Here is a 25,594-nt window from a genome sequence, read left to right on the forward strand (position 1 = left end):
CCATAAGGACAATCATGGCTAAATAAATCACTGGCAAAGGATACTCGCTAAAGCAGAAACCTTGGCTGAGACAAAAGAAATGACGTCATCATGATAACTTGACAAATATTTGAAATTTTGCTTAGATATTTGGTTTGTGGGTGTGTCTTGAATTGGCGGTCTGTTTTTTACATTTGAAGGTAATTAGGACTAAGACAAAAGAAATGGTGTCATCGCACTAACTACATCAATACTTGGAATATCAAAATAAAATTTGTTTTTGGATTGTACAAGCAGAAGCCGATTGAACTGGGGTCCATACATCAAAATCAATATGTCCACAGAACTTGCCTCAATGGACTTTGTCTAAAAGGCGTATATGGTTGGGGATAGGACTTGATATCAAGTCTGAGATTGCGGTAATTTTTGTCTACACTGCGCAGTCCATTTTCACGCTGTTCTCTAATAAAAAGAACGCACTCTCCCGGCTTGTACACACCCTAAGGCGATTAAGTCCATTTAGATACATGGATACCTGATTGGCCAGGACTCTAAAAATGACACAATCCTGAATATGATGCCCGGCCATATGTAGGTGTTAAATAATAATTAAGATGTTGTGTTCTAAAAAGTTGACAATCAGAGCTGAGCTTATATAACTTTCTCTTTCAACAGCAGACAGAACTGATCCTTTTGTCACTAGCTTCCCTGAAGACATCAGTGTGACTGTTCCCTTTGGCACTCCAACACAACAGTGACCTGGGCTGAGCCAACAACAAATGACAATTTGGGAACTGTCATCTCAAGCAAGACAATAGAATCTGGAAGCCCCTTCCCAACTGGACAGACAACAGCAGTGACTTACACCTTCACTAATTCTACAGGAAATTCAGTCAAGAAAACCTTCCAAGTTACAGTGGTTGAACTAAGTAAGTGTAAAGAGAACTCAAAGTTGTTCATCACAGTAAAAACATTAATATGACACACCACATGTAGGCAGCGCTGTGTATGGAGAAAGTTGCGGTGTGTACTAATTAAATCCGAGCAGCTCGTTCATGGGAATTTACGCCACTGCAGCTATGGCCGCCACACACGCACGTCAACGCACACGCACTGTGAATCCTCCATGCTGATTGGCTCATATGTGGACTGACGCTCCATTGTCAAGTCACACAAGGTGTATTGCGCTCATGTGTTTAGTTTGAAATAGCTTCTAATCAGGAGTTTTCGCAACTCTCTTAATATATGCCTCTGCATGTAGGTATCGAATTGTAGAGTACAATAATTACTTTTATAATTGTGTATTCTCATAAAGTGGTTTGTCTCACTGTTCACAGCTGATACAGTATTACCTCAGGTGACAGCTTTCCCAGAGGATGTCTCTGTTACCATTCCATTTGGAAAATCTGATGTGTCTGTAGTTTGGCCAAATCCAACAGTGTCCAACAACTCGGGACCAGTCATAATTAACTCAGACAGGCAACCGGGAAGTTTCTTTTCTCCAGGAACCACCCCTGTGACATATTTATTCACAGATCTTTCCGGAAATTCAGTCACTCGAACATTAAATGTGAAGGTGAATGTGCTAGGTAAGTGATGGTTTAATCTTTTTTTAGCACATCTCATTTACTTCGAATATGTCAATAATTCATTTTTTCTCATTAGTTTTTGTAAAGTTTTTTGATGTCCCTCATGGTTACCTTGTAAATCTCAGTAACAATTAATGTAACAATTGTTGTGTCACTTTTTCTACGTGTTCAGTGTACTCTCATTTAAAGCTAAATAGCAGTGCCGAAAGACTTAAATTTAAAATCCAATTTGTATAAAATAAACAACTGCTAGTACATTTTTTACAGACACGCAATTTTTTTTAAGGATTATCTGATTTCCTCTTTTTTTCAGTGCCACAGAAAAGTAAAAAACATGACCCGATGTGTGTGTTAGTAGGCAGTTTATTATCCTCTCCCACCCTCCCCCCCCCCCCCCAAAAAAAGAAGACAGTTTCTGTTTTTGTGACAAGCACCATTACTAAGATAAAGTTAGAAATGTACCATTTATTTAAGTTAGTAAAGATGTATTGAATAATAAATCAGTACAGATAATTCTTTTCCAACAGCAGACAGAACTGATCCTTTTGTCACTAGCTTCCCTGAAGACATCAGTGTGACTGTTCCCTTTGGCACTCCAAACACAACAGTGACCTGGGCTGAGCCAACAACAAATGACAATTTGGGAACTGTCATCTCAAGCAAGACAATAGAATCTGGAAGCCCCTTCCCAACTGGACAGACAACAGCAGTGACTTACACCTTCACTAATTCTACAGGAAATTCAGTCAAGAAAACCTTCCAAGTTACAGTGGTTGAACTAAGTAAGTGTAAAAGAGAACTCAAAGTTGTTCATCACAGTAAAAACATTAATATGACACACCACATGTAGGCAGCGCTGTGTATGGAGAAAGTTGCGGTGTGTACTAATTAAATCCGAGCAGCTCGTTCATGGGAATTTACGCCACTGCAGCTATGGCCGCCACACACGCACGTCAACGCACACGCACTGTGAATCCTCCATGCTGATTGGCTCATATGTGGACTGACGCTCCATTGTCAAGTCACACAAGGTGTATTGCGCTCATGTGTTTAGTTTGAAATAGCTTCTAATCAGGAGTTTTCGCAACTCTCTTAATATATGCCTCTGCATGTAGGTATCGAATTGTAGAGTACAATAATTACTTTTATAATTGTGTATTCTCATAAAGTGGTTTGTCTCACTGTTCACAGCTGATACAGTATTACCTCAGGTGACAGCTTTCCCAGAGGATGTCTCTGTTACCATTCCATTTGGAAAATCTGATGTGTCTGTAGTTTGGCCAAATCCAACAGTGTCCAACAACTCGGGACCAGTCATAATTAACTCAGACAGGCAACCGGGAAGTTTCTTTTCTCCAGGAACCACCCCTGTGACATATTTATTCACAGATCTTTCCGGAAATTCAGTCACTCGAACATTAAATGTGAAGGTGAATGTGCTAGGTAAGTGATGGTTTAATCTTTTTTTAGCACATCTCATTTACTTCGAATATGTCAATAATTCATTTTTTCTCATTAGTTTTTGTAAAGTTTTTTGATGTCCCTCATGGTTACCTTGTAAATCTCAGTAACAATTAATGTAACAATTGTTGTGTCACTTTTTCTACGTGTTCAGTGTACTCTCATTTAAAGCTAAATAGCAGTGCCGAAAGACTTAAATTTAAAATCCAATTTGTATAAAATAAACAACTGCTAGTACATTTTTACAGACACGCAATTTTTTTTAAGGATTATCTGATTTCCTCTTTTTTTCAGTGCCACAGAAAAGTAAAAAACATGACCCGATGTGTGTGTTAGTAGGCAGTTTATTATCCTCTCCCACCCTCCCCCCCCCCCCAAAAAAAAGAAGACAGTTTCTGTTTTTTGTGACAAGCACCATTACTAAGATAAAGTTAGAAATGTACCATTTATTTAAGTTAGTAAAGATGTATTGAATAATAAATCAGTACAGATAATTCTTTTCCAACAGCAGACAGAACTGATCCTTTTGTCACTAGCTTCCCTGAAGACATCAGTGTGACTGTTCCCTTTGGCACTCCAAACACAACAGTGACCTGGGCTGAGCCAACAACAAATGACAATTTGGGAACTGTCATCTCAAGCAAGACAATAGAATCTGGAAGCCCCTTCCCAACTGGACAGACAACAGCAGTGACTTACACCTTCACTAATTCTACAGGAAAATCAGTCACGAAAACCTTCCAAGTTACGGTGGTTGAACTGAGTAAGTTAGTAATAAGTGCATATTTTTATTAGTAGCAAGCAACAAACCACTTAAACACCAAGTTTTTTATTGATATTTTACAATTTGTTGTTTTCACAAATGCATACATGTTTCTTAGTTTTCAGTTGTGTGGATTACAATATTAGTTTTGCTGCAGCATAAAATAGGTTACGTACTGTTGATTGCTTTCTACCTGAGCAAGGATAATTAACACACAAAAAAAATGTTTCCCCAGGTTCGGTCCAACTGGCTAAGTGACTCGATCTAAATATTATGCTGAGCCAGAGGCACTTGTACATATGTTTCTCAATTTGTTTTCTCTTTTTCAAATGTAACAACTTTTTTCTTATTTCAGGTTGTAGTTCCCGAGTCAAGCGACTGACTGAGCTCTCTTCTCTAAAGAAAAACCCCAATGTGGTATGTGCTCTTTGATCCTTTATTGTTTTGAAAACACAAACAAAAGTTGGAAGCCAAAGGCAAAATTGTTCCCCTTTTCTGTCATTGGTTGGGTGTGAACATCCCAATGTGTGCATACTGTCACAATATTTATTGTAAGTGGGCTATGTCTTATAATTGTCTTCAAATGAATTTATAAAACGATAGTTTGATGCAGTCATTAAAAAAATGTAGGAGCTAAATCTAGGATGAGCTAGGATTGTGTACATCTGGTCTTGACGAAACCACTAGTTTCCTGTTGATAAACACTTTTTAAATAAAATTTAATGAGCATTAGAGAGATAATGTTATAAAGAAACATTGGGAGACAAAAATTGTCTCCTAAATGCTTGGTCTTTATCAACACATAATTATAGTTAACAAATTTGTCTCCCAAAGGCTTATTTTATTGAATTAAAATACAAATTCAAAAAGTACCCGTCCACATTTTTCATTCAGGGGACTGAAAAGTCCCTTAAGATGTTTGTTTCCCTAATATGAAATCTGTGTTACCACTTCCTCAGTGTTTAAGCTTCACTGTACATCATCACCTGTTACTATCAGGCTGAACGATTGAATAGTAGAAAGCTCAACACTGATGATGGTGACCTTTGACCTTGGCAACACTTACCAACCAACTTCAAACTTAAACAATTTGTAACAACAAGTCTTAGGCCTATCTACTTCTAGAACCAGAGCTCTTTTCAGAGCCACCACTTTTCCCAAAAGACATTTATACTACTAGGTATAGTTACTTCTTATTCTCCACATCATGCAAAGCTTCAAACATCACTTTATAACTGATGAAGATTTCTATTTTATTCCTAGCAGCAATTCAGGCCATACAAGGAGCCCGAGCTTCTACCAGATGAGCAGACTGCTCTTGCAGAGCTTTCCTTTTGTGGACTGAAATTGGTAAATTTATTTGTTATTTGTTAGACCTCCCACTTAGCTATATTAACAAAAGTGTTATAAATTAAGCACAGTAAGTTTTGTTTGGCATTATCACCCTTGTAGGAAACATGTTTTGCTAGGACCAGCTAGGATTGTGTGCCAAAGTCTTGGTGTACTACTGCATGTTCAATGAAAACAATAAAACATAAAATACATGTTTACATGAGACTTAGAAAGACTGATGCACTATGAGGTACTAAAATAGAAATACTGGCTGCACCAATTTGTCTCCCAAAGGATGGTTTTTACAAAGACATAACTTTATTTGACAAGTTAGTCTCCCAAAGGCCATGTATGTTATCATCATAATTGAAAAAGTACACATCCATATCCTGTTATTTTAAACTGAAATTTCACAGATTTGTTTTTTTGCGTGACCCTTAATTGAAATATGATCACTATTTCTTAAGTACCTTTTTAGCTTTTCTTATCTAATCACCTAAATGCTTGGTCTTTATTAACCTGGAATTATAATGAACAAGTTTGTCTCCCATTGGTTTATTTTTTATTGAATTAAAATAACAATTGAAAAAGTACCCGTTCACATTTTTTTTCAGGGGAATGAAAGGTCCCTTAAGATTTTTGTGTCCTTAATATGAAATACGTGTTACTTCCTCAGTGTTCAGGCTTCATTGTGCATCATCACCTGTTACTATCAGGCTGAACGATTGAATAGAAGAAAGCTCAACACTGATGAGGCGCTTCATGTTTTTTATAGAGTCTCAACAAATTTCTGGACCTTCAGTTCCCTGAAAGAAAATGTGCGTGGTTATTCTTACAATTTTTATTTAGACATCACTTGTTTAAAGTTAAAACTACCCAAGTTTAAAGTGTGGTATCTTGTTTTCTATTTTTTGTTTTGACAGTCAAGTCCTGAAGCGGTACTCTATGAGAAACGACAGTTGTACACACAACCAAGTCGTTCATCAGATGTGTCTGATTCAGATTGTGATTCGGATGGTTCAGAGTGGCACTACGAAGATGATGAATCAGGATCAGACAGCAGTGATAATACGGACAGTGATGCAGAGTCAGACAGTCAGTCCACAATTTTTCCTGTTTGTAACAATCCACCCAGGAAGCCGAAAGTTTTGCCGGTCAATAGTAAAACAGGGTCTCAGTCTAAACCAACATCCAAGTATAAGAAACCAAAACGCATGTGCCCATTTTGCAAAAAGTACTTTCAAGAAAAACTAACGAGGCATGTTCAACTGGTGCACAAAAAGGTAAAAGAAGTTTCAAATGCCATGAATCTGCCGAAAAATGAGAGGGATGCAGCTTTTGATTTTCTCAAGAAGAAAGGTATTCTGGAAGCAAACCAGGAACAAATGAGAATGTCAACACCAGTTTATCAGCGAGAAAGGAAGACCTCGAATGATAGCAAACTTGTCTTGTGTGGGCTTTGTAATGGGTTTTACTCGAAGATGTATTTCAAAAAACACAAGTATAGGTGTCAGGGAGATTCCAATTCAACAGCATGCTCTATTCCTCTGTCATTAATGACGCCAAATGATGACATCTCAGAAGATTTCAGAAGAGACATTCTTTGCAAATTCAGAGACACCAAAGTAGGTGATATTTGTCGAACTGATCCTGTTGTCTTAAGTATAGGGAAACAGCTTTGGCGAAAAGGGATGAACAAGAAAGACAAGGTGACGGAAGTTAAGAAGTCTGTCATGTCAGACATGAGGCGGCTTGCCTCTTTGTATCTTGTTTATAAAGATCAAGATGCTGCCTTGGCTAATAATCAGGAGAACTCCACAGTGGCAGAAATGTTCAAACGAGAACATTTTAATGTGTTAAGTGAAGCAATTCAAGATTACACCACACAGGCTGATTCCTCAGGCATCAAGAGTGGTCTGAAGACTGCACTGTACTACCTTATTAAGAAGGCGTGCAAAATAATCAAATCCATCCATTTGATGGAACGTCAAGACGAGTCTGCTGCAGAGATAGATAGATTTATATCCGTCTTTGAACTCAATCATGAATTCATATTCGGTGATGCAATCTACCACATAAACTACCGCCGTCAGAAAAGTTTGCGAAAACCGATAGAGCTACCAATAGAAGATGATGTTGTTAAGTTACGCCAGCATACCATCAACAAAGTGTCCAGAATGGTCACCGATGATTTCATGGTATGGGATTCTAGGAATTTCATCATGCTAAGAGATCTCACAGTATCTCGCCTTACTGTCTTCAACGCTCGTAGAGGTGGGGAACCGTCCAGGTTGAAACTGTTTGAATGGCAAGAAGCTGAAGATAACCAATGGATTGACACCCAGAGGGCTGAGGATATGCAGGATCCAATTGAGAAGAAACTTCTAAGTCACCTTCGAGTATCATACCAAACAGGGAAAGGTAACAACCACTTGGTGCCAATTCTGTTCCCACCAGACACCATCGAGGCAATGAGGAAGCTAACAAGTCAAGAAGTGAGGACCTCAGCCGGTGTCAAAGAGGACAACTTATATGTCTTTCCATGTGTACAGGGATCATCAACTCATGTTACTGGATGGCATGCACTTAAGAACATATGTAGTGAAGCAGGAATTGAAGGATCGGCTAGATTGACAGCAACAAAAAATCGCCACAGGGTCAGTACACTATATGCGGCCATGGAGCTTCCTGAGCATGATCGAGAATTGTTTTTCCGTCACATGGGTCACTCAAGTCTAGTTAACCAGAATATCTACCAAGTACCACCTGCAATTGCTGAGGTAGTGCAAGTTGGGAAGCAACTAATGCAGATTGATGAGCGTGAGTGATTGCTTTTTTTACTTCTCTGTTTGAGCTCGGGGAGGTTAGAATAGACTTTGGTGTAGGGTTAGAGAACTTAACTTTAAAACTTTTCAGTTTGGGAGTATTCTGCTTATGTTGGGAAAGTCTATGCCTGCATGAGAGTGAACACACATGGGTTTACAGTAAGTGCAATAAAAATGCTCATGACATTGCATTTAAAAGATGGGTCTATTCAATCAAAACACCAAGATATCAATGCAGGTATTAAATTACCAAATGATATTTATGCTACATTCACTACATTAATTCTTTCTGTCTTACAGGGAATCAACAATCTGATACCTTGCCCTCTGCAGAATCTTTGCCAGTAACAGTGTGTGAGTACTTGGATTTTTTCTGTCTTTTAGCTTAATCTCCCATGTCAATACGAAATGTGCATTAACACATGTAGATGTATAATTTAACTGTGTTTGAATAACTGTTTAATATGTAGCCAAAGAAGTTGTTGATGATGGATGTACCGATTTTCCAACTCCACAACTGGCACCTGCTGTTTCAAAGAGTACAGGTAAGTACATAAATTTGTGTCCTGTTGCTCCTTTCTCAACTCTTAGTTCATGGGAAATTTAGCTTGCATCTCTGTTAATTGATGTGGTGCTTTGTCACACCAGAACACCAGCATAACTCCTCACTTATGTCTATGACCCCACACTTGGTGCCCCCACCACTGGTGCCCCCCCCCCCCCCCATTTTTGAATACCCGAATAAAATGTTACATTTTATAAGCTTTTTACATGTATGTAGTAAGTGCTGGGCAGACAATGTATTGTTTACCTTTATGTCAGATAATTTAATAAAAATTAGAAACTGCATAACAAGAAAGGGTCTTGTTTAGGAAAAATACAACTGGGAAAAAAACATTTTTAATTGTCTACAAGAGCACCCCTAGACAATTGGGTGCATCCCCTGCACCAGAAAGACATGCAACACCCAAGTTAATAAAGATTTGTTGTTATTTATTTGAGTTATTGTATAACAAATTTGTTTTGTTACTTAACTAGGCAAGAAAGATGTTAACATGCTGTTGGCTTGGAAGGATAAAGATCCTGTTCCACAAGGTAGTCATGGTATGTAATTACTAAATATATGATTTTTCACTAAGTTATTAAATAGTGTCTCCTTAATAAATGATTTCCCAATAGTTATTATAAGATGTCTCCTAAATATATGATTTTTCACTAAGGTATTAAATAGTGTCTCCTTAATAAATGATTTCCCAATAGTTATTATAAGATGTCTCCTAAATATATGATTTTTCACTAAGGTATTAAATAATGTCTCCTTAATAAATGATTTCCCAATAGTTATTATAAGATGTCTCCTAAATATATGATTTTTCAGTAAGTTATTAAATAGTGTCTCCTTAATAAATGACTTCCCAATAGTTATTATAAGATGTCTCCTAAATATTTGATTTTCACCAAGTTATTAAATAGTGTCTCCTTAACAAATGACTTTTCCCAATAGTTATTATAAGACGTCTCCTAAATATTTTATTTTTCACCAAGTTATTAAATGATGTATTCTTAATAATGTGGCTTTTCATGTAGTTCTTTATTGATAGAACATTCATCGCATGCCTGATTTAGTGCATTGGCTATCCGTTCTGGCATTGCGATTTTGGACGTGTGGTATTAAAACCATTTTTGTCATTGTCACGGCCACAACCCTAGCGGTTTGAAACGGCCATTTAAAACCGTTAAAAACGATTAATGCAATCAATGTTATGCATGGTGTTGTGTCTGATGATTTTTGTCAAGTAATTATCAAACGTTTACTTCTTTACAGGAACAAAGAGAAACTACTGCTGGCCCAAGCAGGACGAAGAAAAGGTGGTGGAGTATTTCACAGGAATAATAACTGGAAAGTCCAAGCAGACGATACCAAGTAAGCAATCTTGCAATTGCATTTTTGAAGATAAATAGTTTTGAATGCTACTGTACACATGTCTTCTACCTCAAACAAAACATCAAATAACACACTTGCAGTTCAATTTTCATTGCATGAAGCCTGTCAAACCATCTAGTTTAAATTCATTGTGACACAATGTGGCATCTTGCCCACTTTTATTTGTCATTATTACTTTTGTCTTCCACCAATTATTGTGCCTTTTGCCAAGGATAAAAAACCAGAGGTAAACTCAAAGACTCTTGAAAACTTTTTGGCGTACATTCTACATTTTTAAATAAATGGCGTATGTGTCTTGCACGCCGTCACTGCTTTATTGCAAATTTTCTTTGTTTTATCAACAATAATAAAAACATGACATATTTTGTGAAAATGAAATGTCTTAGCCATGTGCTGGTTCAGGCTAGAATGACCCAACCTGGCTGAAGCCAATACAAATTTACCAAAAGTAGTTCCAGCAAAACCACAATGTTATGTTGTTAACTTTTGATCTGCTCTTGTGTTCACAGAGAAACTTGAAGTTCTGGATTTCCTTAATTCATGCAAAATGCAAACTGTTTACAAATGGACAGACATAAGAACTAAGGTGATGAACGAGAGAGCAAAATGGCGGAGGATAGTGATGAAGAGGACTAGCAACATGAAAGATAAGTCTTAAAATAGGTAATGTGTCCCTAACGTGAGGGACAACCATCCGTGCATTAAGGTCTGTAATCAGCAAATGTTTAGTCTTCGGTATACATGTAGGTTGGACGGGTACTGATGTTTCTTAAAGTTTTATATGAGCCAGTTTTAAGCTTCGATAGGAGACATCAATAAAATGGAAACCATTGACCAGGTTTACAGTTTCAGATGTTTGTTTTTTTAAACTTGGAAATATCGCAAAATTTAGTCAAACAAAATTATGGAATTGAAGCTCATTAATTGACATATGAAATCAAGTTCATTAAAAAGAGAAATGTAATACATGGGTTGGAATTAGAGTGAAAGAGAACATTTTATTAAATAGGGAACAAAGAAATGAAGAAAGTAAAAACAAAGTGGCCTCTGTGCTATACAGCACTTGAAAGATGTTGGATGAAAGCCAATCCTAAAGTTTCTTAAGTTATGGAAGACCAAAAATTTTCCTGAAAAATCTGGTAGAATAAAAATAGAATAAATGTTGAGATAAAGTAACTGTCAAAATGCTTTTAGTCTGCAATAAGAAATTCATATTATTTATTTTATCATACTGTTGCGGTCAAAAAGTGTACAACCCATACAAGGCTTTCTATCTCACTTTTTGCTAGCCGAGGTCTTGAAATTAGGTTCCATCAAACATGTTCAACCAAAAGTATAAAATATCCGCTTGTAGAAATCTGACCACCAGTGTGTGAAGAAATAAACAAATCCGAGTTTTATGTAGCAGCAAATTAACATTTCAAAAACCCAGCTGTTTTCAACATTTATTCTGTTTTACTAGATTTTGGGGAAGTGGCTAGTCAACTTTGGTCAGCCATAGTTCAATTCCATGTTAAGATTTAAAAGTTGCTGTTCATATTTTTGGAGTTAAAAGTTGTTAAACATGTTAAACAGTTAAAAGTTTCTACTTATAGTTAAGTGTTGAAATTTTTCTTTATCTCCAATATACACCATGTTAAGATTTAAATGTTGCTGTTCATATTTTTGGAGTTCAAAGTTGTTAAACATGTTAAACAGTTAAAAGTTTCTACATGTAGTTAAGTGTTGAAGTTTGTCTTTATCTCCAATATACACGATTTGCATGAAAGCAAACATGTACACTTCACCCCCACCACTTTACCCCAAATGTTTAAACTCCTTTTTTGTGCAATGATATGAATGTTAAGATGTACTTTATTCATATTGGGTATGTACTCAAAGTACTCAACTAAATATTATAATTGTCATTCTCTGACTTAGTCAAAAGAATATTTGCCATTTTTTTTTGTATGTAGAAGAGAATATGTTGCATTTGTTACTTAGAGGGGTTTGACTTAACTTAATAAAATTATCATGTGTATACTATTAATATTATTATTTTTTATTTATGTTTTTATTTTTTTATTTTTTTATTTTTATTTATTTGTTTTATTTATTTTTTATTTTTTTTTGTATTCATTTATTTATTTTTTATTTATTTATTTATTATTTTTTTTTTTTTGGGGGGGGGTATTTTTGAATTCAACTCAAACTGGGCAATCAAGTGTTCAAAGCTTGACAATTTCTCTTAACATTTTAGGCAGGGTACCTTAAACAAATTTACGTATTGGCCTAAACTGGACTTCAGCACCTTTTTAAATGTGTCTTGATTGTGATCTTGATGCCATTGGCTTTACTTGGTCATTTTGTAGACGTATAAGAAATAACAAGCATGGTAAAAAGTTTTCAATAAAAAGTTATACACATGTGTTTGAGTAATCTTTGAATAAAAAAAATTCATTTCTGCGAAAGCAGTTAAATAACGTTTTTGTGTCATTTGTTTGTCTTTAGTAGCTTGCTATAAAACATTGTTTTACTTGTTTTTTTTTGTTTTTTTGCCATAATTAATGGCATTTCAGATCACTTGTTACAGACTGGCAAGCAAGAAATCTCATAATTAGAACCATAACATGGGAAGACTATCAATTGTATTATGTTTTTGTTAACAAGAAAACTTTAAACACAACTGAACATTTCTATCGAAATGTCTACCTAAGGTACTAGTGTTAGTAACTTATAAGTATTAATTGCACAATTATGCCATAGGGAGACTGTACCCCAAAGATCAATATTTAAACCAATGTCCCTGAGATGACCCTTATAAGGATTGAAAACAATAGGGAGACAAAAATAACTACTTCAAATTGTTATGTTTGAATAAAAGAAATGTGACCGACAAGTTTTTATTACATCTCTTACATGTTAAAATTCTTTGTTTAAATATGAAAAATTATGTGCAATTTACCAATTATTTTAGTGAAATTTGGGCCTAAAACTAAATGTCTCCTTAAGAATCTTTATTTTACCATGTCTACCTAAGGGGCCATTTACCATTATTATTATTATTATTATTATTATTATTATTATTATTATTATTATTATTATTATTATTATCATTATTATTATTATTATTATTATTATCTATCTATCTATCTATGCTAGCAATTATTGCGAGTAACTACCAGCAGTGTCCAGTTACGTTTACCTACCTGGGTATACAGGTTTGCCGTTTACAATTGCAGGTAGCTCACGGCATATCTCACCATCGTCCTCACCACGTGACATCCATCGACCACACGGAAACACCATCTCATCTACCGTATGAATGTCTTGCAAACGAACCTGGTCAAAGAAGAAGAAAGTAGAATGAGAGGTCAAAGGTTAGGAACCAGGGCCCAATTTCATGGAGCTGCTCAAGCAAAGCAAGTAGCTAAGCACAAGAAAAATCATGCTAAGTACAATTAATTTATAAATTTGGTTTGCGGTAACACCATGTGTGTATCTACTTGCCAGGTAGAGTTTGTTCTCTAGGAACTGTCTTTCTTTATTTTAATACTGCGGAGTAGATTCATTGGATTGTTCGGGAGACTTCTCAGTTCTGAAAAGAACTGTTATATCTTGCTTTTTAACTACTAACTGGGCGGAAGGTATAGAAAATTGGCTGGGACTACTACTTTAGTTATTAACTGCACTACTGCGGAGTGAGTTCTTAAATTGGTCTCAACGTTTCGAACAGCTTGCTCTAGTCGTCGTCAGGAGGCGATAGGGTAACCGGCCAAATACAATTTCTTATGTATCAATTGTTACTGGTATACAGCTCATTTTTGCTAAGCAGAAAATTTAAGCAGTATATTATGCACTCATACCGAGGCCGAAAGGTACAATAGTCTGGTGCAGTTTGCCAAATGTTCACAGATTTATGCACACGTTCGGCTACACCAAGTGAGAATACTGGTCTTTGACAATTAAAAAAGGTGTCCAGTGCCTTTAACACAATGAGAATTATTAATGAGAGACAATAAATGTTGAAAACATTTTTAGAACTGGGTGAAGCAGAAATCATCAACTTTTTATAGCTATTTATGTTCCATTTGGTCATGGTAAGATGTCCTTAAAATATGAATCTACTTTTAGTCAATCTAAAAATTTCAAATTAGGTCAGCAACATTCATATTAAAGGTTGGACTGAACATCTGAGACAAAGCAACTTTAAATTGATCAAAGAAGTATCAAAAAATGTTCTTTAAAGGCACTGGACACCTTTGGTTATTGCCAAAGACCAGTATTCTCACTTGGTGTCTCACTTGGTGTATCCAACATGCATTTGGACTCAATTGGTCATTGAAGTTGCAAGAGGATAATGAAAGATAAAACACTTTTGTTGCATAAATTTGTGTGCTCTCAGATGCAAAAAAGGCGAATATACCTGAAGTCTTTTAATATTTTGCTCATTTCGAGGGTAGTTTTTTGTTGCTAATAATTATTTTGAGAATTTACCAATAGTGCCATCCAGTTAAGCCTGGTTCATACTTCCTGCGAATGCGATGCCAATTCGACTTGAATTTGACGTCACAACTCTGTTTTGCTGTGATATTCGCAAGAGACTGCGAATTATTCATTGCGAATTTGTGACGTCAACATTCGTGTCGCATTTCGCAGGAAGTATGAACCGGGCTTTAATACTGTAATTACGCAACTAGACCACCGAGATTGCCCAGTAACTAGAGGCGGTTCAAATCCTTTATTTAAGCAGCGGGTAACGCAAAAATTTAATGGATATTAAATTTGCATTTCTTCACAGAGCTTGGGGAAATTTCGATGAGTATACAGTGCTTACACAAATCAGTGTAAGCGTAAAGCCAAATAATATTCTTTATCCCGATGCAAATTTAACATCCATTAAAAAAGACTCTCAGATGATTAAACTGCCTTCTCTTCAACTGATGTACCAAGATCCCTTCAAACTCTAACCAATTTAGTCCAAGGCAAGTCTTTCATGATGTGTGTAGATCATTTATGACCAAGACGCTAAGAACTCCAAGGTGTATTCATTCTTCACTAAAGGCCTCGCTGTACCTTTGTTCTTTTTTTTATTTCTACCCGATTGATCGTGGCTTTGCTGCGCTTCTCTTATTGTTTATAGCAAGGTTATTTGATTGTAAGCATGGCTAAGAATTGATGTCAATGCCGTGAGTGAACCATACTGCTGGCGTTGATTCAATCAAGGCAGCCGCTAATCCGTTGACGTAGATCGAGAAATAGATTGCCTTTCAGGGGGGACTTTTAATTTCTCTCTTTATTTACTGCGAATAAAAATAGTCTCTCCGAGAATGGCCTTGTCACAAAGTATCCTTTCTCTATTTTTCTGACTGTTTTGGGATGTTTTTGGCTTTAAAGTGTTTGGGTTCTTTCTGTATGACACAAAACACAAACGTCCACAGATTTACATTAAACCTGCATGGTTTAAAGATAAAAATGGTCGAAGGCTTCATAAGAATTAATACTTGCTGAGGTTTGGTATTTTTTTGAAATGAGTAAACAATTTCACAAAAATTAGTTTAGCATTGCTCTGTGATTTTCACCTTTTTTTCTTGAAGACTTGAAGACTAATGAAGCTGAAACTTCAACAGGTAAAATATATGACATTCCAGGCCCAATTTCATATGGCTGTTAAAAGGGAAGGTACACGTTTGGTAATTGTCAAAGACCAGTCTTCTCACTTGGTGTATCTCAACATAACCATAAAATAACAAGCCTGTGAAAATTGGGGCTCAATCGGTTATCGAAGTTGCGAGAAAATGATAAAAGAAAATACACCCTTGTTGGACGAATTTGTGTGCTTTCAGATAAGAATAAAAGACTTCTAGCTAGAAGTCTTTTATTATTTTAGTGAGAAATTACCTCTTTCTCAAAAAATACGTTACTTCACAGGGAGTCGTTTCCCACAATGTTTTATACCATCAACAGCTCTCCAATGCTCATTACCAAGTCAGTTTTTAAGTTAATCATTTGTTTGAGTAATTACCAAACATGTACCTTCCCTTTAACCAGAAAAATACTCTGGATACCAAATTTCTTTACTAAGCAACGTGTGGACAGCAATTTTTTACGCAAGAGATGCAATATGTTGAATAAAGATGTTGGATTGGCTCATTGTTCTACATCTCAGCAAATCAAGAGAGTATGGGTGAGAAGAAGCAGAAAGTCTGGTTTTGTTACAACATTGTAAACTTGTGTAATTTTGGCTGGTAACCAGTTTCTGCTAAGCAAGATTTGTCTATGCTTAGCAACTTTTTGTGCTGACAAGCTTTATGAAACTGACCCAAGGTCACAGCTCTTCAGCTCTTCTGTTTCTCATAAGTTTCAAGCTACGTGACAAGTTTTGGTGATATGCAAAATTGTAATTTAGTTCATGGAAAGTTAAATGTTTACCGATGCATCAAATCAGTTGCATCATTTGCGGCTGTGTGTTTGTAAACGTTGGATAAGAGTGTGGGGCAAAAGGAAATTACTAACTAGGACGTAATGAAGGGTTGATAACAAGCAGGACCAGAATGACAGCTCAATCAATGAGACGATACGTGTTTGGTAGCTGGCTGTATTAACGGCATGGTGGCCATCGAATAGTGCTGGTATATCAAGGTTGCCTATCAACGTCTATTATGCCTCATTTGTGATTACCGTCAAGGTAGCAGTTTCATTTAACGCCACTCAACCATTCTCTTAAAATAACTTCTTTTTCAACAAAGCAAATTCTTTATGAAATGATATGTCTCTGATTTGAAAGGGCAAGGGCACCGAGGCATCTTCTCCTTGGGAAACGACACCCTATGAGGAAATTTCTACTGGAGCATCTCAAGGGCACCAAGGCAATGACTAGGGGGCACGGAGGCAATCACCATCATTGCCCCATACATGAAGTATCCGGCCTGGTGTTCTTCAAAAATGTTTCCACCAAAAAACTATTCTAGTTATAACAATAAAATGAAGCACCGCCAAATCTCTTCTAGTCATTACATGGTGTTACCGCAAACCTTTCTATATCGTATTTCCACCATGCAAAGTTTCAAATCCTACAACTCTCTTCTTGGTTTAAAGGCACTGGACACCTTTGGTAGTTGTCAAACCAGTTTTCTCAATAATGCAAAAAAAAAAACATTGGCCTGAAGTCAATTAATCTTGGTAATTACTCAAAATAACTGTTACCATAAAAACTCATTCGGTAACGAGCAATGGAGAGCTGTTGATATTGTGAGAAAACGACTCCCTCTGAAGTAACGTAGTTTTTGAGAAAGAGGTCATTTCTCACTCAAATGTTAAAAAACTTCAGGCCTGAAGCCTTGCATTAGGCATCTTAAAGCACACAAATTTGTGCAACAAGGGTGTTTTTTTCTTTAATTGTTCTCATGCAACTTCAATGAATATTTGAGTCAAAATTTCCACAGATTTGTTTTTATGCTTATGTTGGGATATAACAAGTGAGAATACTGGTCTAACTTTGACAATTACCAAAGGTGTCCAGTGGCTTTAATCAATCCTCTTTGTTCTATTGTTTGTTTCTTTCTTGTTTCTCAACACACTATTTCCTTCACAAGGAAACATCTCCACTTTCCATGTCATCTTAGATGCCTTTCCCATCTACCTTTTATCTACAGCCTATTCTGTTTTATCTATTTAGTTCCTGTTGTGTTCATTGTATATTTGGGGTTATGCCAATAGATGTAAATTAAATTAAAAACGGGAAAGCTTTTTCCTGTTGTCAGGTTGTAGGTCGGTTTAATAATGAGTTCAGTGTATATTCTTACACTGAGCGTTGTGTTAAGTCAACCGTCCACATAGATAATTTTCTTTGACTTAAACCTTTTGAGAGCATGTGCAATTATTATGTTTTTTTTGTTTCTTTTCACCTGTACAACTCCCCATTGAAATAAGACAATAAAAAGCAAACAAATAAAGTCTACTATCATAATAAAATAAAAATATACAAAAAAAGAAAAAAAGTATAAATCAATGAATTTAATTAAATACATATTAAAACTTTAAAAAAATAATAATAAAAAAATATTAGGGGGAAAAATATGTATACATTCAAATCATGATAATAAATATTTCTAAAATATCTTATGTATTTTACAAATATTTGAGAGCATACAAGCTGTCAATTTATGTAGTAATGTACAAAAATATATAAAATCAGTACCTAATTGTACAAATCTTAACTTGTTAAAATCTTACACTTCTCCGTTTGCCAATTATGTTGGTCAAAAATATTACAATCAGTCAAATTATACCCCACCCATACTTTTAGGACAAAAGAAAAGAATTGTGTTTTGTGTCGAACAGGTTAAGAACATCTTGTAAATCTAATAAAGATGGATGCTGAATAGAATACTGATGGATTTCAATTCTAGCACGGTAGACTCACACAAAGTTGTTACGTCAAATCTAATAATAAATCACTTTGCTTGAGTATACTGAGTATTACATGTAAGTGCTAACACACACTGGTGTATGGGTAAACAAAAGTTAATCATCTTTATCCCCGATGCAAATTTAAAGTCAGTGGACACTTTTGGTAATTACTCATAATAATTATTAGCAAAAATACTTACTTGGTAACGAGTAATGGGGAGCTGTTGATAGTATAAAACATTGTGAGAAACGGCTCCCACTAAAGTGACGCATCTCTCGCGAAAGAAGTATCTTTCCACGAATTTGATTTCAAGACCTCAGAATTAGATTTTGAGGTCTCGAAATCAAGCATGCGTGAGAAAATGGTTGCTGTGCGTGTGAGCGTGTGAGCGAGTCTCACGCCTAATGCGTGAGACTTGGTAGGTCTGAATTGAGTCCAATTTTGGGATACACCAAGTGAAAAAGCTGGTCTTTGACATTTACCAAAGGTGTCCAGTCCAGTGCCTTTAAACTTTAGTTACATTTGGTCAACAGAATGTGTAGGTCAATGAAATATCAATAACCATAGCCATGAAGTTGCCACTTTAACTCTGTGCGAGTATGCCACCACAGTGCAGGCCTGTGAGTGTGCAATTAAAAAAGGAGCTGAAACACTACATGATGTAAGAATGACCGTGTAACAAGTGAGCGCGCGTCACGCATTCACGCTGGTCGAATTGGGGCACCCCATTAATCCAGTAAATAGACTTATCTCACATAATTGTCGATGTACATGTACAGTATAGTTGCCAAAGAGAAAGAAAAAAAATTGATTAAAAAGCGGATATTCGCTTTAAAGCGGAGACTTCACAGGCCGCCTCATTGACAATTCAATCCTAAATGACAATCTCTGTCTCCTAGCCACATTTATTAATCCCTGGGGGGATTGAGAAGCAATTACAGTCAATTGTCTCGCTCAAGGACTTCGTCACCTCAAGCAAGGCCTGAATTCAAACTATCGACATCGCTCCTTCAGAATGTGTTATAGATTGCTAAAATGATAGTACAAATCAAATTTGATTTCATTTTCACTTTTTCAATTCTGATTGTGATGCCAAGGACTCTCAGACAAGCGAATTCAATCACTTTACTAGCCAATACTCAATGGGGAGAAGACAATAAGGAAGGTTCATTATTTGGATGTGGGCGGAAAACCTCAGATAATTGTTTCTACAGGAAAACCAACGCAGTCAAGTAGGGACTGAAAACCCAATCCTCATAGTGCCCACGGTGGGATTCGAACTGTGGTCCATGAGGTGGAAGGCGATGAAAGATACCACTATGCGGCCAGCTTGATATTATTAAAGGGAATGACACTATTGGTTACTACTCAAAATAATGATTAACATAAAAACCTTACTTGGTGACGAGTAATGGGGAGCTGTTTGTAGTATAAAACAGTGTGAGAAACGGCGTCCTCTTTTCGAGAAAGAAGTAATTTTCCAAGAGTTTGATTTTGAGACCTCAGATTTAGAATTTGAGGTCTCAAAATCAACCATCTAAACGCACACAACTTTGTGTGATACGGGTGTTTTTTTCTTTCATTATTATCTCGCAACTTCGACGCCCAATTGAGCTCAAATTTTCACAGGTTTGTTATTTTATGCATATGTTGAGATACACGAAGTGTGGGCCTTGGACAATACTGTTTACCGAAAGCGTCCAATGGCTTTAAGTCAATAGGACACTTTGGAAGAGCACCAAGGCCAAGACCAGGGGCAGCGGAGCAGCCATGGCCTCATGGCTTTTATACACCTGAAACGTGTCTCAAAGCTCGTCCAACTTCATAACCCTTGGTCACTGGGCCTTATTTCGCTCTTGGAACCATCTCAGCTCCCTAGGGAGTATACAGCCTGTGCAACAAACATGCGCTACTAAGCTACACTAAATCAATCACAAGAACCATCCCTGCCCTGGCAGGTACCTATGTGTCCCTATGTGGAGAGAAGCAGTTATAGTCATTTTCATGCTGATTTCTAATTGGCTAAACTTACCTCTTCACACAGCCAACCAGCAAACTCAGTGCTTTCATCGTGACCAATTCGAATCTTGAAGATGTCACCGATGTTCCCCACACTCACCTAAGAAGAAGAAAATCAAGAAAAATTTCAATTTACCATCAAACAACCTCACTGAGGTGTTTGTTTGTTGGAGTGTTTTTTTTTTTTTTTTTTTTTTCATGTACATTGGGGTTTTTATTTTTCAAATGATTATTTCATTTCCAGGCCTGTATGCTTCTTCTTTGAAAGGGCAAGGGCACCAAGACATTTCTCCTTGGGAAAGGGCACCCTATGAGGAAATTGTAAATTTCTACTGGAGCATTTCAAGGGCACCAAGGCAATGACCCCGAGGGCATCGAGGCAATCGCCTTTGTTGCCTCCGTGAAGTATCAGACCTGACTTTTTTATTTTTTATTTTTCTCAATAATTATTTCGTTTCATTTATTCTAGTTGAAAGCCAAAAACCCAATGGAGAGAAGACAAGGAAGGAAGTTTCAGTTTTAGCTGTGGGAGGAAAAACCCCAAAGAATTGTCGTTTTGTTTTGTCAGCTGTTTCTTGACAATGTGGATCGTGCCTCCACATTCACATATTATTGACTGTACTTTTTGACGATTGTATGTTGCAATAAACGTTGCTTTGAATTGAAAAGCTTAAAAATTAAATCCTTAACATCACTACATGACTCCCATCGTTAGATGATTCTGTTTATTCGTCCTTTGTAAAGCTGTCATTTTGTTTCATTTTGTAGGCTGTTCCTTGAAAACGAGGAACGTGCCTATGAATTTAATAGCTTAAAAATGATTTTCTATAAAGCCACTACATGTTTTTTCATCTTGGATGGGTAGATAATTTAGATTATTTTGGTTTTTTTGTCTTTTGTAAACTGTCGTTTTGTTTAGGCTGTTCCTTGACAACGTGAAACGCGCCTCCACATTCTTATATTATTGAATGTACTTTTTGATTCAATATTTTGCAATAAACATTGCTTTGAATTGAATAGTTTAAAGACACGGGACACCTTCGGTAATAATTGTCAGATCAGTTGCTCACTTGGTGTATCTCAACATATGCACAAAATAACAAACCTGTGATAATCTTAACGCAATTGGTCGTCGAAGTTGTGAGATAATAATGGAAGTAAAAAACCCTTGTCACACGAAGTTCTGTGCTTTCAGATGCTTGAATTCAAGATCTCAAAATCTTATTCTGAGGCCTCAAAATCAAATTCAAATATTTAGGTGAGAACTAACTTCTTTCCCGAAATCTACGCTTCTTCAGAGGGAGTTGTTCTCAGAATGTTTTATACTAACAGCAGCTCTCCATTGCTCGTTACCAAATACGTTTTTACGCTAACAATTATTTTGAGCAATTCCCAATAGTATCCAGTGCCCTTTAAAAATGAATTCCTATAATTCCTTCATCTTGGATGAGTAGATAATTCACTTTGCGTTTGTGATGTCACGCTTCACGAATGAATGGATTTGATTACATACCGTGAATTCATCTTCGTTACCAGATTCAAACTTCCCGTCTCCGCATCCTAAGATAATATCATCAGACTTTCCTTTATCTCCGTACACGACGAGAGATACTACAGCATCGGTGCCTGCCGCTGGATTCTCACTAGTAGCTACCCACGCACGGAATTTCCCTCCTAAGAAAAATACAAAATTAAGAAAGCATTTAGAATAAACTATAAATAATAGAAACCACGTACTAAATCTCGTTTGAGGCAGTGTTCGCTCTGAAAATACTATTACAGACACTTTAACAGTTGAAAATTTGAGGTTTGAAATATTTTTTTCAAAAACTTTGTGAAGAGTCTGTTGCGAGTGGGTTGTGTGTACGCTCGCATGCTTAGAAATAGGTTTTGCACGCGCACTTAGAAGTAGATTACGCGCTGTTACTAATAGCTATGAATTGCGCTCCGTAAGATAATCTTGCGCGCCTGACATGCAGAAGCCAGCCGGTTATAAACACTGGTCATTATCAACTGTATAAACACCCCCACGTGAAGTGCTCTCCACCAATAGGAGTAGAGAAACTGTCTGGGGTGTTTATAAATACATGTTTACAAATGAAGGTGTGGGTGAATAATAGGTTGTAAGATGCGTTAATAATGCCAAGGATGTCCTAATCAGTAATTAGGAAGTCAACCATGTGTGTCTCAGCATGCAATAATGGATCCCAGCCATGCACAACTCAATAAATGGAACAGCACTCTGACTCAACCTAGACTGGGATTAATTATTCATAAGGTTGCATAGTACACTATGTCAAGCAATGAATAGTCTTCACTCTATGGCAAAAACAGCCCGTTTTTAAGACACTGGACACTAATGGTATTTACTCAAAATACTTCTTAGCATAACAACTTACTTGGTAATGAGCAATGGGGAGCTACATGTAGTATAAAACATTGCGAGAAATGGATCCCTCTGAAGTATCGTTGTTTTTGAGAAAGAGATTTCTCACTCAAGTATTAGAAGACTTCAGGACTGGAGCCCTTCATTAGGCATCTGAAAGCGCTAACTGTACGTTTGTTCAACATGGGTGTTTTTTCTTGCAACTTTAATTGATGACCAATTGATTCAAAATACTCACAGACTTGTTACTTTCTGCATATGTTGGAATAAACCCAGTGAGAATACTGGTCTTTGAATATTACCAAAGGTGTCCAGGGTCTTTAAAGGTTTTTTTTCAGACCCTTTCAGGTTTTTTTCCATAATTTTTTTTTTAAATAGTGTACAAATTGTGTAGATTAAAGCAACCAATCAGGAAAAGGTTTTTATTTGTTCGCAACATGTTAGCATAACTGAATATTTTGGTAACATTTGGTGGTCCCTGCCAACCAGCTGTCAACAAAGACAATGTACACAGTAAGTTTTCCCCTTTAAGGTCATCCTTTGGCTGCCGTTTCACATGTTGTATTGTAATTTACAATGTCAGTGTGATATTTACAAAATAGGGGGACCGCCAACATAGGGGTCTAGATAGCTCAGTTGGAAGTGCACATGGCACATTAATCTGAGTCCCAGTCTATTCAATTTTCTTTGTTCATACTATTGGTAATACGTTGTGAGAAACGGCTCCCTCTGAAGTACTGCATTTTTTGAGACAGAAGTAATTTTCCACGAATTTGATTTTGAGACCTCAGATTTAGAATTTGAGGTCTCGAAATCAAGCATCTGAATGCACACAACTTCGTGAGACAAGGGTGTTTTTTTCTTTCATTATTATCTCACAACTTCGACGACCGATTGAGTACTCATTTTCACAGGTTTGTTACTTTATGCATATGTTGAGAAACACCAAGTGAGAACACTGGTCTTAGACAATTACCAATTGTGTCCAATGCCTTTAAAAGGAAATTAGATCTAGATATTATTTGGGGTGATAGAGAGTGATTTTTTTTAATAGTTTTGGGGTGTTTTTTCGTTCCTCACTTGATTTTTTGATGATCTTCTGAGGTGGTTGGTCCGTCTCGTCCATTGACTTTCTGCGTAGTGATTCTCGCTGCCGAGAAGACGTCTTAAAGGGTGAGTACTCCTTGTAGCTTCCTGGCCGGAACTTCTCCACTCCAGTCGTGACGATAAAAAGATCTCCAATGCCATTGAAAATTGCTGAGAGGCTCTCAACCTACAATACACAAACAAGCAACAAAAGGAAGATGTCACTCAAAGGGGTGGAAAACTATTTGTTTAATAATTATAATAGCGGCTTCTTATATAGCACGCATACACATCACTCAGTGACGCTGAAGCGCTTTAACACACAGAATTTTCCTGCAAGTTACATTGGATCAGGATAATACTGTCAATCGCCTGAAAAAGGCTATCACATAGGAACAAGTGCATGAGCTGTATGGACCTTTTTAAATTTTACTGTATCTGAGCATACGTGGGACTACATTTGAATAATGAGACCTACTCGTTTTTACATAGCACCATGATGGTTTACAAGGTGCTGTGGCCGTGAGGCATTATATGCAGCCAATCTAACCAGGAACACCGGAGCGAACCCCTTCTATTTTTCGATAATTGCAATTGGTTCTTCTAAGAAACAGATCATAAAGGGAATGTACGTCATTGGTTATTGAAAGAGTACATTCACTCCAATTGTCTAGTTTTCCAAAAACATATCATACAGAGATGATAGGGCCTACACAATTGGTTATTGGAAGAGTACATGTATTCAAATACTCAAGTTTTCAAGAATCATATCATACAGGGATCATTGGTTATTGGAAGAGTGCATTCATTCCAATCCTCTAGTTTTTCAAGAAACAAAAGGATGGTACGCCATTGGTTATTGGAAGAGTGCATTCATTCCTATCCTCTAGTTTTTTCAAGAAACAAAAGGATGGTACACCATTGGTTATTGAAAGAGTACATTCATTCTTCTAGTTTTCAAGAAGTATATCATACAGGGATGATACACCACATAGTGTGTAAGATGGATCACTTCTTTCACGTCTAACTAATTAGTAATAACAATACTTTTTCTAGAAGCGAATGGCGTCTCAATGCGCTTCCAACATTATTACCCCTTATTACCCTTATTATTGAACCCTTCACATTATTCAATTCATTCCTTAAACCATCTCAGCTCCCCGGGGAGTATACAGCCTGTGCAACAAATATGCGCTACTACGCTAAATTAATCATTAGAACCATCTCTGCCCTTGAGACTAAGCAATTATGTGTTTTGCTCAGGGACACAAGTGTCACGACTGGGACTTGAATCCACACTCTCTGCTAAACAGAAACACCAGAGCTTTCGGTGCTCATATTCACCTGTGGCAGAGTGGATTTTCATTGGTTTGCAGAGCAGAATATTACAACAAATGGTGACTAGTTTTTAAACAAAAATGTTAATATCTTGCTTTCCTTTTAGTGTCCAGCTCTAGCAATTATCATAAACAAACATTTAAAAACTGGGATTGATACACTGTACAACTGTTTAACATACCATAGAGTTAGATTGCCTAAGAATGGTTATTAAAAAATCACATTCATTCCAATCGTCTAGATTTCAAGTAACAAATCATAAAGGGATGGTACATCATTGGTTATTGGAAGAGTACATTCATACCATATTTAATATTAACTTTGGTTTTTACCCATACATCGATGTGTGTTAGCACTGTGTACTCAGTACTTTCCAGAGTTCTGGTGAAAAAATATCACAGGCAATTTACTCGGGTGGGATTCGAACCCACGACCCTTGCAACTCTAGAGCAGTGTCTTACCAACTACACTACCGAAGT

At 36.6% G+C, this 25,594-nt stretch overlaps 2 protein-coding genes across 2 annotated transcripts in view; one reads left to right on the forward strand and one right to left on the reverse strand.

Annotated features, from left to right (window-relative positions):
- Positions 1-25,594, reverse strand: part of LOC117304750 — a 143,951-nt gene that overhangs the window by 101,550 nt on the left and 16,807 nt on the right. Inside the window, exons 3-6 of the mRNA XM_033789353.1 lie at positions 23,772-23,964; positions 21,819-21,979; positions 20,319-20,405; positions 13,083-13,215 (exon numbers count right to left, since the gene is read on the reverse strand). Of these exons, the coding sequence (XP_033645244.1) occupies positions 13,083-13,215; positions 20,319-20,405; positions 21,819-21,979; positions 23,772-23,964 (574 nt within the window). The remainder of the gene's footprint in view (positions 1-13,082; positions 13,216-20,318; positions 20,406-21,818; positions 21,980-23,771; positions 23,965-25,594) is intronic.
- Positions 659-11,474, forward strand: LOC117304351. Its single transcript, XM_033788754.1, has 13 exons — positions 659-908; positions 1,317-1,568; positions 2,078-2,350; positions 2,760-3,011; positions 3,520-3,792; positions 4,148-4,209; positions 5,059-5,142; positions 6,048-7,944; positions 8,250-8,303; positions 8,420-8,494; positions 8,988-9,053; positions 9,775-9,873; positions 10,404-11,474. Exons 8-13 carry the CDS (start codon positions 6,339-6,341, stop codon positions 10,550-10,552), a joined length of 2,049 nt encoding a protein of 682 aa, XP_033644645.1. The 5' UTR covers positions 659-908; positions 1,317-1,568; positions 2,078-2,350; positions 2,760-3,011; positions 3,520-3,792; positions 4,148-4,209; positions 5,059-5,142; positions 6,048-6,338; the 3' UTR covers positions 10,553-11,474.

Source organism: Asterias rubens, chromosome 21, assembly GCF_902459465.1.
Source record: "Asterias rubens chromosome 21, eAstRub1.3, whole genome shotgun sequence".
NCBI lineage: Eukaryota > Metazoa > Echinodermata > Asteroidea > Forcipulatida > Asteriidae > Asterias > Asterias rubens.

What these genes read in the sequence shown, in the direction of transcription:
- LOC117304351 (XM_033788754.1), top strand. Translation starts at nt 6,339, where the DNA reads ATGTGCCCATTTTGCAAAAAGTACTTTCAAGAAAAACTAACGAGGCAT. An exon ending in ATCTTTGCCAGTAACAGTGT is followed by an intron (nt 8,304 to 8,419) that starts GTGAGTACTTGG and finishes TTTAATATGTAG; the next exon opens with CCAAAGAAGTTGTTGATGAT. An exon ending in TGTTCCACAAGGTAGTCATG is followed by an intron (nt 9,054 to 9,774) that starts GTATGTAATTAC and finishes ACTTCTTTACAG; the next exon opens with GAACAAAGAGAAACTACTGC.